Source organism: Lottia gigantea (assembly GCF_000327385.1).
Source record: "Lottia gigantea unplaced genomic scaffold LOTGIsca_32, whole genome shotgun sequence".
Classification (NCBI taxonomy): domain Eukaryota; kingdom Metazoa; phylum Mollusca; class Gastropoda; family Lottiidae; genus Lottia; species Lottia gigantea.
The window spans coordinates 816479-837121 of record NW_008709073.1 but is presented as its reverse complement, the minus strand read 5'-3'; the positions used below and the strand labels follow the sequence as shown (position 1 = coordinate 837121).

At 30.0% G+C, this 20643-nt stretch overlaps 1 protein-coding gene across 1 annotated transcript in view; it reads left to right on the top strand.

Moving 5' to 3' along the window:
- The window catches only part of LOTGIDRAFT_232797 (hypothetical protein), a gene marked incomplete at both ends in the record, with an annotated part of 33284 nt that extends 17088 nt beyond the window's left edge, over window positions 1–16196 (top strand). Inside the window, 21 exons of the mRNA XM_009057986.1 lie at window positions 1228–1378; window positions 1832–1906; window positions 3013–3084; window positions 4257–4328; window positions 4734–4805; window positions 5027–5098; window positions 5404–5567; window positions 6117–6173; window positions 6483–6615; window positions 7054–7122; window positions 7478–7549; window positions 7803–7874; window positions 8031–8102; window positions 9360–9523; window positions 9936–10152; window positions 10674–10813; window positions 11439–11532; window positions 11835–12139; window positions 12989–13459; window positions 13621–13821; window positions 15970–16196. Of these exons, the coding sequence (XP_009056234.1) occupies window positions 1228–1378; window positions 1832–1906; window positions 3013–3084; window positions 4257–4328; window positions 4734–4805; window positions 5027–5098; window positions 5404–5567; window positions 6117–6173; window positions 6483–6615; window positions 7054–7122; window positions 7478–7549; window positions 7803–7874; window positions 8031–8102; window positions 9360–9523; window positions 9936–10152; window positions 10674–10813; window positions 11439–11532; window positions 11835–12139; window positions 12989–13459; window positions 13621–13821; window positions 15970–16196 (2972 nt within the window). The remainder of the gene's footprint in view (window positions 1–1227; window positions 1379–1831; window positions 1907–3012; window positions 3085–4256; window positions 4329–4733; window positions 4806–5026; window positions 5099–5403; window positions 5568–6116; window positions 6174–6482; window positions 6616–7053; window positions 7123–7477; window positions 7550–7802; window positions 7875–8030; window positions 8103–9359; window positions 9524–9935; window positions 10153–10673; window positions 10814–11438; window positions 11533–11834; window positions 12140–12988; window positions 13460–13620; window positions 13822–15969) is intronic.
- Between the last annotated feature and the right edge of the window lie 4447 nt (window positions 16197–20643).

Below are 20643 nucleotides of genomic sequence, written 5' to 3'. Positions count from 1 at the left end.
AATCCTATAGAAACAAGTGGGGCTCGCTGTGAATCTCCTAGACGAATGAGTAGAAAAAAGATTGGCACTGTTAAACCTAACAAATTTAAATGTAAAGGTATGGAAACTCATTCTTTACTATACTCCTATACTGTATATACTCCTATACTCTATATACTCCTAATCTGTATATACTCCTAATCTGTATATACTTCTATACTCTATATACTCCTATACTCTATATACTCCTTTACTCTATATACTCCGATACTCTATTTACTCCTATAATCTATATACTCCTATACTCTATATACTCCTATTCTCTATATACTCCTATACTCTATATACTCCTATACTCTATATACTCCTATTCTCTATATACTCCTATTCTCTATATACTCCTATACTCTATATACTCCTATACTCTATATACTCCTATTCTCTATATACTCCTATAATCTATATACTCTTATACTCTATATACTCAAAATACTCCTATACTGTATATACTCCTATACTCTATATACTGCCATACTCTATATACTCCTATAATCTATATACTCCTATACTGTATATACTCCTATACTCCTATATACTCCATATACTCCTATAATCTATATACTCCTATACTGTATATACTCCTATACTCTATATACTCCTATACTGTATATACTCCATATACTCCTATACTGTATATGCTCCTATACTCTATATACTCCTGTACACTAAATACTCCTGTACACTATATACTCCTATACTCTATATGCTCTATATATTGGATTGACTTACAGAATTGCAGTAGTGTATGGAATGAAACTAGCTCATTTAGTCTCCTGAGTTTTTAGAATAATTTGAAATTATTAATTTCATACACTTGTTGAAGATGATGAATTAGTCTATAATTAGTCTATAAATTGTTCTATTGGATCTGTACAAACATATTCTTACTCTATTCAAAGTCTAATATTAAAGAAACTGTTTGGTTGAACTTATGAAATAATACCGGTAGTATGAAGTCGACTTCTGTTAAATTTGGAATGAGATCTGTGGTTTGATCAGTCAGATATGAAAGTCATGTTTGTGAGACTTGTAGAAATCATCTGTAAGTGGATATTAACTTGAAGTTGGGGGAAAGAGTACACTGCAATGTATGATATATCTTCTGTTAACTAAACATGAGTAGATAGAAGGATGTAAAACACTATTCATTTTATTTTCTTATATACTAAGTTAAATATTATCTTACAGGTGCTGAAGTTCATAGGACAGTTAATGCTGGTACTTGTATGATTGATAGAGAATGTCCTGAACAATGTACCTGTGTTGGTACTATAGTTGACTGTTCTGGTAGAGATCTGAAAGAAATACCAGATTTTTTACCAATGTACACAACAGAATTGTAAGTATGATGCCACGCAGACATTTAATATATATATATATATACATACAAAGAGGCTCTAAAATATAACTATTAAAGATGTCAGACATCTATTGTTTCAGAAAATCATAAATTTCTGGAATTTATTTTACTATAAACATCTTGTTTCATGTAATAAAAATAACATAGGAGTAGTATACCCTAAAATCATTTTGAATTTTTGTAATCTCTATACCTAAATATTGCTATGAGATTATCTAATAGCAGCTCCAATATATGATGAAAATTTGCATTGAAAAAACATAAAGACAGAGTCAAAAAACAGATGTATTACTAAAGGTTAAATAATTCAAAAAAATTGCAAAAACTGTCAGTAATAGTATGTTACCATGCCTGACAACTTATATTTATTTTAAGGTTCTTGTGACTGTATGTAAAAGTTGTATGTTAATATTTTTATCTGATATGTTACAGGAAACTGGGTAACAATGGAATAACCAAAATCAAGGCTGATGGATTATTCACTAAATTATCAAACCTGCAAGTTTTGTAAGTTTTGTGTTGTTTTTTTTTTGTTAGAGAAACTATGCTGAAATTGTGGCCAATTTATGGTCCATATCATATTTGGAAATTTTAGCCCACATGTTAGAACTTCAAACTTTATTTTCCTTTGAATTATAACTACAGTTTGATGGTAACTCTTCACTCTCTTCACCATTGTCAGATCTATTGTCAGCTTGTTAAACATCCACAACATATATTTGATATTCTTATCCCACAAATATTAAAGTGAACCAGAAAAAAAAAAATTTGAATTTTTTAAAAACAAAATAGTTTCTATTAATTTCATGTTTCAAATGTAAATAAATAAGTTGTCTGAAGATCATATAGCTTGAAACTCTGAGTAACAACATGTTTCAAGTTCTGTTTTTAATATTTCTATTTCTGAAATTGAATTGCATATATTTGAAATGCATAGATTTTAGAAGTCAACAAAGAAACAAACATTTGTTAAACATGTGATAAAAACTATACATATGCCTCACACATTATTCATTGAAATTTTTTAACAGCAAGCAAAAACAGCAACTTATTTTTTCAAAGATTTTTTGTTGAAAAAGAATTTCTTTTTTTTGTGTCAAGTTCTGGATGCAATTGAAGTGATTATAACCGTTTCTAAACAAAACAGGAAATCAGACTTGTTTGGAATTCAAATAAACTACAACCTGTTTTTATTCATGTACATAACAGACATATTTTTTGTCATGGTGCTAACATGCATACAGTATAAATACTATGTTTTTCCAAGTGCTCCTTCTGTCTTAAGATAAGTTTATGGTAAGTTAATTGTACAGAATACCTTAATAATTTACAGTGAAAACACATGGTTATGATTTGTTAACAGATTGTACATTTACAAATTAATTATTTACTATATACTTAGACTATATCTTAATATTTATATTGTACATAATTTACATATTTGGTATTTATGTACCGGTAATTACGCCATATAACAACAGGTACATAGTAATTTATAATATAGTAGTGCTAAGTTGACTTCTTATTTGTAATTGGAGATACTTACCTACAGATTTGTAGTTCATTAGTATTCATTATTTTTATGCCTTTAGTATTAATTATTATTTTTTCAGAGAGTTAAATGATAATAAGATAGAAATGATAGAAGATGGAACATTTATTGGTGCCAGTAAACTCACTGATTTGTAAGTATTTAATGCTCTAAACTACTTATACTATTTAAAACATGATATTAACATCAGGTTTCATCATGAAGGGAAATACATTAATCTCCTTTACACAGTCTTGATCCTAGATTTTATTTTACCTGAACTTTTATTGATTATCAGTTTATTGATTAAAATTAGACTTTTAAAAACTTTTATTTTTAATTTAGCCACTTTAGTTAGGGTCTAAAGACAGGCCTCTTGAACATTCGTTAGTTTGATGATGCTGCCAGTCAAATCAAAATTCCAGTTACAGTTGCTGTAGATTCAAATTCAACAAAGCTGGCATTAGACTGTTGTCATCTTGTCTGACAAGCTTATTATAGTTCTAGGAAAGGTTAAAAATTCCCAGTGAAAACACATTTAATGTTTCAAACAGTTATGTCCCAAAAATTTTGTTCATCACACATTGAAGTAAATATGAACATTTATGATTAAAATTTGATAAAGATGATGGCATTAGGGACCTCCCAAAATATTACAAATTGTTTGTATTATCTTCATAATGTTATGAATTTTCTTTAAACATTATTTTAAAAACTTTAAATATTTGAAATAATTTATTGACTTTGTGATAATTGTATAAAAGGGAATATTTGTATATTTATCAACAGTTTATTTTTAACATTAATTCATCATGGGTTTCTTAAAAGAAAGGGCATTATGTCATTTGTTTGAAAAAATTTCAATTTTTTTTCCTTTTGAAGATGAAATGTAAAATTTTTCATTCTGTTGAAGGGTTGCTATCTTGGTCTAGACCTGGACGCGATAAAATTACCAAATTCTGTTCCGAGACCACCTCACCACGGTAGTCTCAAATTGGAACTGTTTTCAGAATGCTTGACCCTTCACGCGATTATATTTTCATCCGTTCCATTTTCGGAACTGTTCTCAGAATGCATAATTTTTTGGTTTACTGACCACAATTTCCAACAAAAAACAGTTTTGCCATGTAATATAATCATAAGGATTTATTCTACGCCAGCTTTATTTAATCATACTTCACCATTGAGTCACTCTAATACTAGTAACTCAAGTTTATTTGCAATTTGTTAAAGAGAGATATAAAACATTCAATAGAGTGAAATGAAAACAGGATTAGAAAGTTTTGTTTCACTTGACATAACAGCAATAATATCTTTATATTACAGACAATTAACAAATAATAGATTAACACAGTTATCTGGAAAAGTTTTTACTGGGCTAGAAAATGTTAAAACTCTGTAAGTACTAAGTATATACTGTAAAGATTTTATTTAAAATACTCAATGAAGGAGATGCAGTTCTGACAAACCAAACTGAAAGTGGCATGAAATGATCTGAAAGGGTGAGAAGGCATGTGACCACTGGCATATCACATAATTGAAGAAGAACTTACTTTTATTTACAAGTTTTGGCCTTTGATTTGAATACATATCTCAGATTTCAAGAAAAAAAAACATAAAATGCTAATATTTGTCAGAAAAAATGATAACCCTTTACATTCCAGGGTTATTAACAAAGTATGAAAGTTAAGACCGTCATATTTTGTTTGACCTCATATTAACATAGATATCAGACATATTATTCACAGAATTACAGTGTAATAGGTTGAACCATTGTAAAATAATGTATTCTTTCAATTTTAGAATGATTCGAGGAAATAAAGTTACCTGCATCAATAATTCTACATTTACAGAAACTCCCAGATTACGACTTCTGTAAGTATACATTATATTCTGTTATTGTTTACTCTGTAAAATATTGAATAAATAAAAAACATCCATATTCGACCAGATTAACAACTTAAACTGTAAGGTCCCTTTGTACTGGATAAACCGTGGATTAAACCAATGGTTAAGTTATTAAATGGCTCACACAATAGAATCTTTCTCCATTTTCTGTTGCGAAAATTAAAATTGGAGATGTTTTTTTTTTTTAGATCAATCTATGATAATCAAATAAGATGTATCATGAAAGGATCATTTGACAGATTATATTATTTATCTACATTGTAAGTATTGTTATTCTTGATCAACATTGTAAGTCTTGTTATTCTTAATCTACATTGTAAGTATTGTTATTCCTAATCTACATTGTAAGTCTTGTTATTCTTAATTTTACACTGTAAGTATTGTTATTCTTCATATACATTGTAAGTCTTGTTATTCTTAATCTACATTGTAAGTCTTGTTATTCTTAATTTACACTGTAAGTATTGTTATTCTTCATATACATTGTAAGTCTTGTTATTCTTAATCTACGTTGTAAGTATTGTTATTCCTAATCTACAATCCATTTTTTTTGTTATTTTTGCAGAAATTTGATGGCAAATCCCTTCAATTGCAATTGTCATCTAGGATGGTTATCAAATTGGTTGAAGCAACGCAATGTGATCACAGGAACACCAACATGTTTTGCTCCTCATGCTTTGAAAAATACTCCAATACAAGATTTAAAAGACAAAGATTTTGTTTGTGAAGGTAGGTAGGATAGATATGACAAACACCAGTGATAATCTGTTGTTTTGTATGTGCATTCTGATTTTATCAGAAGAAAAGAATACGATGTATACAGAATAAGTTTATATTTAAGATATTTATATATGTCAACTTGAAGAACAGTGCAGTTGGTCTATACATTGATGGTCTCATAGCCCAAATATCTTGGCCCTGTACATCACCAAGAACTGATGAGCATTAAGGGTAAAAATGCACTTGTGTCAAATGAATTCCACTACAGGTAATGCGAAATATCACACTGCCATCAATGACACACCAGAATGCGAAATGATAGCAGACATAAGCATGAAAAGTGTGAGTTTAAGTCATATGAACATAAACCTCAGGCTCAGACGCGGTATGAGAATGCACGTTTAATATCCACCACTGCTGAAAGTAATAGAGAAGGCAAATGCTGTTGTTCCGGTAAACTTTCCCTAATTGCCCAAATTATTGGATTGCCCAGATTCATAAGCTCCTAAAGATGAAAAACTAAATTTCATTTTATTCTATTGCTTTATTTTTTATTAGAAAATAATGAAATTGGTTGTAATGTTGGACCTGCTTGTTGCCATGATAGTAATATGTGTAAGTTTATAAAAATCTTATAAAGGTCTTGATTTGTTCATTCACTGCTCATTGGCTATGAAATTGAACTGTTTTCACCTGAAATTGTTTCAAAAACACATTTAAGCGTCTAATATGGAATTATTGACCTGAACTTGATTAACATACCCTCTTTTTCTCAGAATGAACAATGTATATATGACTGAATAATTTTTTCAACGAATCATTTTCGATTTTTGTGCTCAGTAACAAAAGAGTAAATATTGTGTTTGATTTTGTTTCTCAAAAGTAATTGATCACTGTATATATAATTATATATCATTATTATAGTAACAGAAGAGAATAGTTGTGATCCCAGAGCATATTGTCCACCAAAATGTACATGTAAGGGAACTGTTGTTAGATGTAGTAGAAAAGGTTTAACAGAAATACCAAAATATATTCCCCTAGACACAACAGAGCTGTAAGTATACATATTGTGTCTCGTGAAAGGTGGACAACTATATTTTGTTGATCTGAAATGGTCAACTTCTGACCTCTAAAAGGGTGAAATGAAAAATCACATTAAAAACATTTTTTTCATGTGTTTTTGAGATCGATCAATTCAGTATTAAATGAAACTCAAAATAATCTTGTCTAATTAATCCTATAAATAAAATGTGCACATTCAGGTTTTTACAACTTTTGAGAACTAAAATATAAAGGTATATTATAAAGTGATTAAGGAGGTTTTCTAGTCATTCTGGCTATATTAAATATATAGAATGTAATTATAGTCTAAGGTGAAAAATGATTAAGCTGTATTAAGGAATATATTATGTTTCTACCATTTTCTAACCAATGCAGTTTTAGTTATTGTATCAAGAGTAGTGTATTAAAGGGAGAGCACTATGTATTTCAGGTATCTTGATGTCAATGAAATTACTAGAATACCAGAAGAAATTGGTTTACTTACTAAATTAAACAGACTGTAAGTTATTGGAGATAAAACTCTAGTGATTTGTAATTATGCCTCAGCTCATGATTGGGAGTGTTTCAGATCTTTATTAAATTCAAAGACAGAAATGAATGGAAATTAAGACAACCAATTCCACTGGCTGAATGTACATGTAGGAAAGTGAAGTGGATAATAAATATTTTTGACCTTACTGCATCTACAGTGATATTTTGGAATAGATCCATGGTTCTATCCCATGAATAGAGACTTTTAAGTCCAATTTTCCTATTATCTTTCTTTAAAGGACAAAACTATTTTTGTTCTCTTTATAGAGTGTTTTTTCTTCATATATATCATTGCATCATCTAATTATTGCTATTTCTTTCAGAGATTTAAGTCACAATAAATTGTTAACATTACAAGAATCAGTGTTTGGTAATTTGACTAATCTCAATACATTGTAAGTATACTTTGATTGTTGTTGAATTGATATTAAACCAACAATGGGAAGGAGGCTCTATTTGAATGTTTCACCTCTAGGTTTTGTTATAGAAACAAGGCAGTCTCCATGTGATGCTACTCTGTTATTGGCTTTGTGAACTTGGCAGTCAACTTGTGTATTTACTAAATTTATTGTTATCAAAGCAATTTATACTATTTGAAAAAAAAGGTTGATTGATTTTAATGACAAATTTCATATATTTTAATTTCAGAATTTTAAGTTATAATGAACTACAATGTGTAGCACCATCAAGTTTCAAATCTTTGAAAAATCTCAGAATTTTGTGAGTATGATATTTAAATAATTCTAGAATTCAAAATTTCGAAGCAGCACATTTGGTTTTATGTTTTTGTTATTTAAACTTGTAAAATGATGTAGATTGTTACATTATTACAGTCATTGAGTCAGGACATTAAATAAAATCTACCTTATTTTCTAGATCACTACATAAGAACAATATATCTAGTATACCATATGGTTCCTTTAAAGATTTGGTGTCTCTTGATCATATGTAAGTATCACTATCACATATGTATTACATTTTACATTTTACATATACATACACATACTATAGTATTACATACACATATACATACTATAGTATTACATACACATACTATAGTATTACATACACATATACATACTATAGTATTACATACACACATACATACTATAGTATTACATACACACATACATACTATAGTATTACATACACATATACATACTATAGTATTACATACACATATACATACTATAGTATTACATACACACATACATACTATAGTATTACATACACATATACATACTATAGTATTACATACACATACACATACTATAGTATTACATACACATATACATACTATAGTATTACATACACATATACATACTATAGTATTACATACACACTATAGTATTACATACACATATACATACTATAGTATTACATACACACATACATACTATAGTATTACATACACATATACATACTATAGTATTACATACACACATACATACTATAGTATTACATACACATATACATACTATAGTACGGTATTACATTTAACACATACATACTATAGTATTACATACACATATACATATTATAGTATTACATTTAACACATACATACTATAGTATTACATTTACCACATACATACTATAGTATTACATACACATATACATACTATACTATAGTATTACATTTTACACATATACATACTGTAGTATTACATTTTACACATATACATACTATAGTATTACAAACACATACATACTATAGTATTAAATTGTACACATACATACTAAAGTAGTACTACTATAGTATTACATATACATACTGTAGTATTACATTTTACACATACATACTGTAGTATTACATTTTACACATACATGCTAAAGTATTACATTTTACACATTCATTCTCAAGAAGTACTACTATAGTATTACATACACATACATACTATAGTATTACATACACATATAAATACTATAGTATTACATACACACATACATACTATAGTATTACATACACATACATACTATAGTATTACAAACACATATACATACTGTAGTATTACATTTTACACATATACTGTAGTATTACAAACACATATACATACTAAAGTAGGACTACTATAGTATCACATACATGTTACAAATATCTATGTAGGATATATATTACTATAACACTACAATCATTACTGTATATTGCTAATAAAAAATTACTTGAATCTTTTTTTGAGAAAAGATATAACATTTTCTATTCCAGTGCCTTAGGTGGTAATCCATTACACTGTGACTGTAATTTGAAGTGGCTATCAGATTGGATTAAAGATGATTTCATTGAACCAGGTATTGCTTTATGTGTCGGACCACCTCAAATGAAGGACAAACTATTGTTGACTACAGAATCAAAATATTTTGAATGTTTGGGTGAGTAGAGTTTGTCCACACTAATACTTTGTAGCTTTTACTTTGTGGAAAAGTATCTTGTATTCATCCCATCATGTCAATATGACTATGAGCTAGACTTGAGAAAAAAAACAATTATTTCAAAATATTATATTTAAAGAAATGATCATACATGTTTTACAGAAAAAATAATGAATGTTGTATAGTCAAACAGTCAAAATGGTCTAAGCTTTGATAAAAATGTAAAGAGTTGTGAAAATTTACATATTATTAGTACTAATTATGATTCATAATAACAAATATTACGTTTGTGAAGTGAGGAGTTACTTAAAATATCATACAAAATTGTAATGTCTCAATTTCATATTGTTTTGTATTAAATATGAATAAAGGTGAGCTGGACATTAAAAAGTTAAATTGAATTATTTTCTAGAATCTTTGGATCCAAAGGTGACAGAGAAATGTAATGTTTGTTTGAACAACCCTTGTTCTAATGGTGGTACATGTCATACTGTAGAGTTTAAAAATTTTACGTGTGAATGTACTACAGCTTTCCATGGTGAACGTTGTGAACGTCAGATTGACGCCTGCTTTGGAAATCCTTGCAACAATGGTGGAAATTGTGAGGTACTTGAACATGGCAGATTTAGGTTAGTAAAATGTTGTGATGTGGTCATGTATAAACTGAGATTGATGAATATATTCCTACACTAATGAAATATTCTACAACTAATCTGCTGTCAAGATATAGTTGAGAAGTTACCCATTTTTAAAACAGAGGTACAACTGTTGATTAAAAAAAATAGAAATGAAATCTAATATTCAAAGTTTTTGTAGACCTGGCTCAAATCAAACTGACACTTTATTTGAAACTTCAAAGTGATAATTGATGCACCAGTGTTAGATAAAAAAAAAACATGTCCAATCAAAATATATTATCCATAGAAAATGTACATTTTGGGAATCCTTGCTCAATTTTATCATTTCTACTATATTTCTACATTTTTCTGATCTTTGAAGGAAATTATTCTAGTGGTTCATTCTGGAGATGTATTTGATGTGTAGATCTAGTAGATCTACCCACTTTGACTTGTGATCTTGATGATATTGTTTCATCTATAAGTTTGGTAAATTATGATTTACCCTAAACAGCTCCTGTCTTATATTTCAGATGTCATTGTTTAGATGGGTTTAAAGGTGATAGGTGTGAAACCAATATAGATGATTGTGTTCAAAATAAATGTCAAAATGGAGCAACGTGTGTTGATGAAATTATGTCTTACTCTTGTCATTGTACACAGGCCTTTACTGGTAAGTGTATTGATTGTTGATTCTCTTATTAATTCTAGTGCAAGATGATAATAGGATAACAGATGTAATGTTTTACAATAACTGCTCTGGAGACAAAATCATCTATTTGCATAACTGTTATCTCTGATTGACTGTCACATAAATCTATAACATAATAATATGGCTAGCTATCTGTATCAAATGCAAATCATGATATTTTTGTAGATCACTCTCCTTTATATTATCATGTTATAAATAATTGTAATCTGATTATCATTATAGATATAACATTATTTAATGTAATATACATTTTCATAGCTCTCACAACTGAGGTTTTATCACAATAATTGTTCAAAGAGTTAAATTTATCTCTTAATGTTATTTTCTTGCTTACAGCAGGTTTTTACCACATAAAATACATTGAAAACAATAAAAAACAAAGTGACCTTTTGTGCAGATATATCATTGTCTAACAGCAGAGTTAAAACTGAATGTTTAGGTGAAAATACAAACTGAAAATCGGTCAAAGTTTTTTCACAAATTTCATGTTATTATAAATCTGACCTTTTAGCCATTACATTTTTTTTAAAACATAATTCATTTCTTTTATCCTCATAAAAATAAGAAAATGATTGTGTTATTAAAGGTAAAAGATGTGAAAATAAAATCCCATTCTGTAAAGAAGGTTATAATTATTGTCATAATGGTGCTACTTGTGTTAGTATGAATACAGATTATAGGTAAGCAAGTTCATTATTTCAAGTATTGGGGGTTTTCTTTTTGCCTTTATATGGCAAAACCTCAAAACCAATTAAAAGGATTTTAGAAATAAAAAAGCTAGATAGGAGCACATGCTTTTGTGCTGTTAAATTTATTATCAAAGGTTTTATTTTCTTACAAGGGTATATTTCATTGATCGAAGGGCTATAATCACCTTCACCAATTTTTACGACTGAAGAAGCGAGAAAGAGGTTTGCCTGCTTTACAAGGACAAAAATATTTTGAATAACCCATTTATTATATGGATATTTTTTTTATTTAGGTGTGATTGTCAACCAGGATTTTCAGGGAAGAATTGTTCTCAAAATGTAGATGATTGTAAGTCTCACGTATGTCAAAACGGAGCAACTTGTGTGGATGGCTTAAATACTTACGCTTGCATGTGTCCATCAGGGTATTCTGGACAACATTGTGAGATTGCACCAGTCGTTCCCATCTATAACTTCTGGAATCCTAACAAGCAAATGTCGGGTGCCTGCAAGAACCACGACTGTCAGAATAATGCTGTCTGCTTCATGCCACGTGGTGCTACGGAGTCCACTGACTATCAGTGTCGATGTGCACCAGGTATTTAACTCTAGCTTTTTTTTTAAAAAAAACTACACCCCACTGCCCCTTTAATTGGCTAGACCATTGACCATTCAAAACACTTTTTTACAAAGTGAATGGCATTAAGAATTAGATTATACTTGGCAGAACATGTAGTTTCTGCAAACTGTACATTTAGTTGAAAACCTTTCTTGTGTTCAAATTAAGTTGTAAATTTTCTGAAATTTCTCATAAAACAAGTATCAGTGGTGTTGGAATATTTTTCATTATAAACTCTCTCTGTATCAGAAGTGTGGGTGTAGTTTTATATAGCTTATTTTTTTTACTATTAATTTATTAATTTTACATAAAAATATGACTCACAAGGCAAAAGGGAATCTGTATATTTTCTTAGCCTATTACAACTAGGTGCTTATTATCATTGACTAAATTTTGTTGATCATTTTCTAAGATCCTTCCTTTGTCTTTAGCTTTTAGAATTAGACTAAGTACCCTTTGAACTCACTTTGAAATTTTACAGCTTTTGAAAATAACCTCAAGATAAGAGTATTGGATATGCATGCAGACCTGTTCAAGTTTACTTTTAGTTACAGATAGAATAGACTATCTGTATTAACACCCTTTCATTCAATATTTGACATTTGCACAGGCTGATAAAACTTATCGATGCACATAAGTTAGTGGTGAAAATTTTCTTTTGCCTTTTGCTTAGCTCACCTTAATGAAACACATTCATATTTAGCTTTTTCTTGGTAAAATAGTATTCATTTAAAAACAGTTGAAAAACAGAAAATCAAAGTTGATAAATATTTAGACACTATAAACTTCTAAATAACCCTTTTTAACTTCTTACTAAAAATTTTCCAGGTTTTGATGGTAAAAAATGTGAAAAACTAGCAAGTGTGTCATTCAAACATAAAGATTCTTACATCCAACTGCCTAACGTGGACTTTCGTAAAGGTGTCAATATCACAATTGTGTTTAAAACTGAATCTTCCACAGGTATTCTTTTATATGCTGGACAGGATCAACATGTGGCTGTGGAACTCTTCCGTGGACGTGTACGTGTTAGCTTTGATGTGGGAAATTACCCAGTCTCTACCATGTTCAGTTATAAACGCGTTGATAATGGACATCTTCACTCTTTAGAAATGTTAATCAAACAGAAAAACTTCACAATGAAAATTGATCATGACGGTTTCCCCAGGACTGTTGTTAATCAAGGTCCACAAGATTATCTAGAAGTTGATGATGATCTGTATTTAGGAGGTTTACCTGCCATTGTCAACACCAGAGCCTTTAAAAAGTGGCATATTAGGGATGGAATCAGCTTTAAAGGTAAATAAAAAATCCCCTTACCACTGTCAATTGTTATATTGGAATGCCAGATTTTGAGACAAGAGCTCACAAGATAGTTAAAGGATTGAGGACGCTACTACTCAAGCCTACAGTGATCAGAAACAGGGATGTACTTAAGTTTCCAAATAATTTTCTTGCAGGTTGTTTTAGCCAAGTGTTCATCAACAGAAAACCACAAGATTTAACTACAGCTAGAAATAGTCATAAAGTCACTCCTGGTTGCCAATTGGATCCTTGCCAAGGAAACAAATGTGAACATGGAAGATGCAAGCCGCGCAAAAATAAACCAGGTTATCGTTGCAAATGCAAAAGAGGCTTCTCTGGAACGTTTTGCAACATACGTAAGTTTGCAGGCTTCCCTCCAAGTCAAGACAACCGTGAGCATCTCATTTTTTCATCTCAATGGCAACTTGTCAGAATTGTTTTTACATTTTACCTTATTTCTTGATGTAATCCACTTTCCTTTGTTGAAATCATAGTTTTAGAAATTTTAATTTACTAATTATTGTTCTTAACTGTTTGGTGAGCTACTAAAACTAAATTAGGCTCTTGTCCCTATTTTTTAAAACAGAATCTGAAGCATAATTTACTATTTTGTTTTTTACATTCCAAAGGTACCTGATAATTAGGAATTTAGTTGAACTGTTTGTCCTACTGGCTGACAGAGCTCTGTTTTACTTATTCACAGTGCTATTCCTTTTGACTGTAACTCACCAAATTTGTGATGAATATATTACAAAATGGTCTAATACTTTTAGAGGTTTTTAACTTGATTTTTAACTTTTAACTTTCTTTTTCATCTTTAAACAGACTTCCCTTTTTTTACACGTCACTGACAAGTTGCATTGATGTTGTCATGTCATCTCATCGTTGTCATAGTTACCCTGCTATGGTTTCCAAGGCAACTCTATAAACGAGTTACTGTTACCATGGTAACCTTAAACTGTAATTCCCTTTCTTTTTTATAGTTTCTTCTAGTGTTGGGTTTGAACCTATTTTTTTTTTTTTTGTCTGATTTTTTCCTATGTAATTTTGTTTAATTATAATTTAGATGTTCTGCACATTTTCTGAAAATTATTCCACTAAAAATCTAGCCCAATTAGGTCAAAAGATAAAAATTCACAAATTTGTAAAAATCCTTGTCTAAATTTTAAAAAAGATTATTTTTTATTTTTGGAACGTTTACACCCAAGGATTTTCAATTCTATTAGAAATGAATGATGAAAGCTATATTTAACATTCTGGTGATAGTTCCTGTTTTCTTAAATAACCTCATGTAATCAGAGCTGCTAGCAGTTTGGCGAGGTATCTTTTCATAATCAAATCTTGTAGCTTTTGTTTGAAAATCAGACCAAATGAGAAATAGCATGTTAGAAATACAAATATTCTAATAATAGAAATAGTAATGTTAGTTATCTAGATACTGAAAAGTATTTGGAATAAAGATTATAACTTTAAAGCATAGCTGCCTTAAATAAATGGACAAGTATCCACATCCCTTCTGGTTTTGGAAATGAGTAACATCAAATACACATTGTACTATACAGATCTCTCAATAACTATTGTACATTACAACTACCTATTGATGATGTTAAAATGATTTACCAAACACACCAAGAATTATATGGCAACTGAATGGTAACTTTAAAGGAGCCAGAGATAATTTCACATCATTTTTGTAATTGTAAAGGGCTGTAAGCAAAATTATTATTGTCAAAAATGTTTAATTTATGAAATCAAACTGAATTTGTTTTAAAAGGGTAACTATTTGTTCAGTTAGCAGCTTTAACTAGTTTTGGTATTGGGCTTATTAAATTTTTAGTTGAAACCTATGGAATAGGGACATTTTTCTATACATTTAGGTGTTTATTTTGAGTAAATCTGTATAATAGTTGTCTAAACACACATAACATACTTTTTAATTTACTCAAAACTTTTAAATAGTTTAAATAATTAAGGACAGGAATTTTTTATTTAAAATTTTCAAATATGTTAAAAGACATTTCTCCAGATATGGGGGTGTAGATTCATAGATTTAAGCAAAAAAAAAGTTACAACTTATGGAAAAATCATAAAATCGTAAAATTTTAAGGAGCTACAACATTTCCAATGTAGATGGACTAGGCACTAATTTTAAAAATTCCCCCTGATTCACAACTCCTTAAATTTCAATATCTAGCTTGTCTGAAAAATTGTCTTTTAAGTCATTTAACCATGTTGTAATAATTTCAAAACATTTTATATGACACGCAATAAAGTGAAACCCAAATTGAAAAAATCTTTAAACTGATTAAAGACATTACTGATCAATTCTCAGACTGAGTTATTTGTGCTGAGAAATACTTGTCTAATTATTTAAGATGACTATTCTTTAATAAGATTGAATACTATTAAAAAAAATATATGTTGCGTCTGTTGTTCTTTTTCAAAACAGGATGGAATATATTTCTTTTTCAAATTCTTTACCTTTTGTTGATTTGATTTTTCAGGGCCTACATGTAGAGAGATTGTGTTCCGTGATACCTATTCAGATCCCAAAACAAAATGTACCTCAAGAGCTAGAATCAAGTACCGACGATGTGAAGGAACATGTGGAAAAACTTGCTGTAAGCCAAAAAAGATCAAAACACGCAAAGTTCGTTTATTCTGCCCTGATGGAAGCAATTACGTTTATGAACTACCAGTTATCAGAAAATGTGGCTGTACAAAGTGTTAATTTTCTGTTTTGTTTCATATAGTTTTGAATCATTTAAACAAAATGTTAAGACGTGTGCTTTCAGACTCTTTTTGAAAGCTCTCTAATGTAAGAAACAGAATGTTGCCATGATTAAATGTGAGTCAATGAAATGAAGTGTTCTGAAGAAAGAACTTGTGCTTTTATGGTAATCGGACATAAAAAATGCTTGATTTGATTGCCATAGACTTGTAAGCATTATAAGGTTGTGATAACAAAGGAATTGGAGAAAAAGGTTCATGTGAATCTCTGATTAAATGGCGAAGATGTCTTGGAAATCAGTATTGTATTACTGCTGTCAGTGGCAAGAAGTGGACAGGCCATTTTCAAGATATATGTAATATAAAAAAACTTGTCATATTGTAGTGACAAAATCTGTATATAGATCTGTTCATCACATAATTTATTGTATAAAAAGTGTATCCATTTTTTAAAAAAATATTACAGCTATTTAAATCAGATAATAAAAGCAATAACATATTATGTTTGTTAAATGCCTGAGATTTGTCAGACTTCTTACTTGATTAGAAGGAACAAGGTTATATTGTCTAAAATTGTCTAAAATGTGGGTTGACAACTGTAACCACTCTGGTGGGTTGACATCTGTAACCACTCTGGTGGATTGACAACTGTTATCACTCTGGTGGGTTGACAACTGTAACCACTCTGGTGGGTTGGTGGGTTGACAACTGTAACCATTCTGGTGGGTTGACAACTGTAACCACTCTGGTGGGTTGACAACTGTAACAACTCTGGTGGGTTGACAATTGTAACCACTCTGGTGGGTTGACAACTGTAACCACTCTGGTGGGTTGACAACTGTAAACACTCTGGTGGGTTGACAATTGTTACCACTCTGGAAGTGATCAATGAGTTTAAGTTTTAATTTTCACACAATGTACAAATATTAGAAAAGAATAAGTGAATCTTTGTAAACAAGTTTGATTTGTGGCAGGTGAACTTACTTACAAAACTTACTAGAATTGTTCCAAAATTAACACTCAAGAACATATCCTATTACAGTTTACAAATACAGATATTAATTTAACATGAGGTTTCAATATTGTGTAGTGTTTTTTATTTTCACTATAATTTAATGGATTAATTCAAAATTTAAAAAAATACATCTTGCCTTTTATCTTCAAACTATTTTGGATTTGTAGCTCTTACTTTCTTATATATGTAGAAATTCAGAAAGATCTGTTAAAATCCTGTTCTACAGAGTATGGTTCTGATTTGGTGTTGTAATACACCTGTTAACGTTAAAATTCTTGAAGTAAAAGTATGACTGTAAGTATGACCTTTTGTAATGCTAGTTTTGGTTACTACTCATTCAAATAGTTGTATGGAACCTCATGTGATTTAAATTTTTAGTGAACAATTTCTGTCATGTAAAGGTAAGACATGCTATTCTCAAGCTGATATTTCAGTAAGTGGTAAAATTGAATTTACTTTATTTGAGATAGTTAGCTTTGTTCCTTCTATAAAGCCAAACCAAAAGTATTTTTGATTAAGTTCTGTGAAGCTCTTGAACAATCATCAGTCACATATAATTAGTTTTTGAGGTCACAATACTCTTAAGTTTTAATATATATATTATAATTTTTACAAACTGCAATTAATTGCGCACAATAAAATAAATAATGTGTCTTTTCATGAAAATTTTATTTCACATTTTAATTTATTATTCTACCTCAGTATGTTTTTAGTTACTGCTGAACAGTTCACAGTGTTAGTGTTCAGTGTTCTTGTGTTCAATTTCAAAAGTATGTCCCGACACAAGGTTAAAGTGATAGTGAATTCTGAACAAACTATTACACACTTGACACCTGTTCAAGCTTTACAAATTTTATATTTTGAATGTTGCATTGTTACTGATGGGAATGTATTTGCCAGTTCATAATGTTAACTTGGTTAAACTTGAATAATTCACTATTCTATAGAATGGTAGAAAGAAAGGCACATAGTCAATATAATATTTTTTCCAGAAAACCAAAGAATTTAACTTCTATAAAATTGTCATGCCGTGCACTAAATACTGTAAAATATTGACATGCTAAATTGTACTTAAATTGAGCCTTAAACTAAATTTGATGCTGATTTAGTTATTATATTATATGATTGAAAGGAAATAGTAGATTTTGATGTTGTTCATTTAATATTTATCAAGTTTATGATAATGTTTTCAGAAGAAATTTATGTAAATATATCTTGTAGAATAGTACTAATACATATTGTATTGCTGAAAAAAAAAGAAAGGACTAAAACAAAGCATGGTTTTGTTATTATTATAAATCCTAGAGATTAGGGTGATTGAAGGGTAACAAGTTACTATTCACTATAAGGCACTGGCACAGGGTTAAAGTTATGTTAACAATAATAATATAAACACAACTTTTAGACCTGGCACTGGCTAGATATCTTTAGTTCACCTTAGCATGATGTGGAACGACCCATCAGCGTCGGCCATGCCCCCTCCCAAAAAAGACCCAAGAAAAAAGAGGAATGGACTAAATGGAAGGACAAATAAAAAATAGGATATTCTGGTCACTTAATAGTGGAAGAAAGCCCGTGAAGTACTAAAAATGAACATCATTTCTTAAAGATTTTTAAGTATACACTTATGATTTTTTTTTTTATGTCAATATGCTATATTGTAATGATATTAAAAGAATACTTTTTCAAACTGCATGGAATTCAAGATTTAAGCACTTTATTTTGAAATTTTTACATTAAATCCAGCTAATGTTTGCATTTGCATTTGCATTTTTTGACAAAAATAATCAAAAAATGGATACATATACCTCTATGTAAGGTTAAAATTGTTAGGTCCCATCGATCTAATTAAGTAAGTACGTTCGTTCGTAGAAGCGAAATGCAAATATTTAAAATTTCGATTAAAGGACATGTCGAAGGTTTAGCTGGTAAAATTTTGGATTTTTTTGCTTGTTGAAACTGTCAGTAGCATTCAAAAACATCAGGTTAGGGGGCCGCAAAATTTTCCAAGTGAGCACAGGTCATTATTCCACTATGTAAAATGTTGGAAAACAACTTCTACTGTCGAACGTGATTGTGTTTTCGATAGCTGCTGCCAATTGCGCCATTAAAAGCAAATATGCTCAAATTCATTTCCGGTAAAATAGTGAGGAACTACAAATGCTTTCTTACACTAAGCAAAGTTACTACGCAAAAACAACGCCAAGAGAAAACAAATATGTAATAAGATTCGGGAATCAGTATTGGAAAGTTCAAAGTAGATATATAAAATAAAATGAATGGAGTTTTACATCCAACTTTTTTTTAACACCAAGGTCAAAGTAGACATGGTTATTGTCGTGTAGACCTACAATCTGGTAAGAAAGAAAGAAGTTTGAAAGATAACAAACAGCAATACTCACTGACAAATCAGTAGTAATTGTGTGAAAATGAAAACAATTTTTCTACCTTCATTCTGCAGACTTAGAACAAAATAAATTCTGTGGCATCATTTTTTGATGAAATTCGTATTAATGTACCTTACATCAGAACATGGCACTGACGTTAAGATGCTTTAACGGTTTGTGAATAATATTCACTGAAATTCCTACAAGAGAATGCAACTACTGGAGGCACAATTCAAACAAGGAAACGCGCTGATCATTTAAACATGGATTTTGCAAATAGTTATGCGGTGAAACTCATATAAACCGCATCTTCTGTAATCCTCCATCCCCTCTGAAAAGTCCCACTGGAATCACATATAATTTATAGAAGGAAACCCCTAATATCCTGTATCAAAATATGGTCCCAAAGAGGCTAATCTATAGTTAACTTCTAAACCAGCAGCATCAGATTATTTATCGGTAATCCGTCGACGATATTTCGGATTTCCAGCAAATTTTGTGGACAAACAGAAAACCAAGGAAAAGTATATTCTTGCGATACCACGTGTATCTATTTTGAAACTGGACATGGGAATGGTCCCCGTGAAGGTTTGGTTTGTACGGTGGTTATAATTCCTGTAATTTTTAATTAAAAACTTTTCACCAAGGTGAACAACCTTCTCTATTACTAGTCCATCAACATCGCCTACTACCAGTCCTCTGACATATTTTACCTCAAATCCGACAACCAGTCCTTCAACATCCCGTACTATCAGTCCGAAAACAAATGAACTAGAAGTAGCAGATTTTGTTGGACTGACAACAGATGTTGATGAACTGGTTGCAGGAGTAGTGTTTTGACTAGTATTAGGGGATAATGTTGAACTGGTAGCAGGAGTAGTGTTTTGACTGGTATTAGGGGATTTTGTAAGACTGGTAGTAGGGGATGTTGCAGGAATAGTATTTGCGGATGTAACGGGGAAAAACCAGTGACAGGAAAACTTGATATAAAATAGTTTATTAAATAATAGCAAATACTTCGGTATATTATAGATATATTGTATATA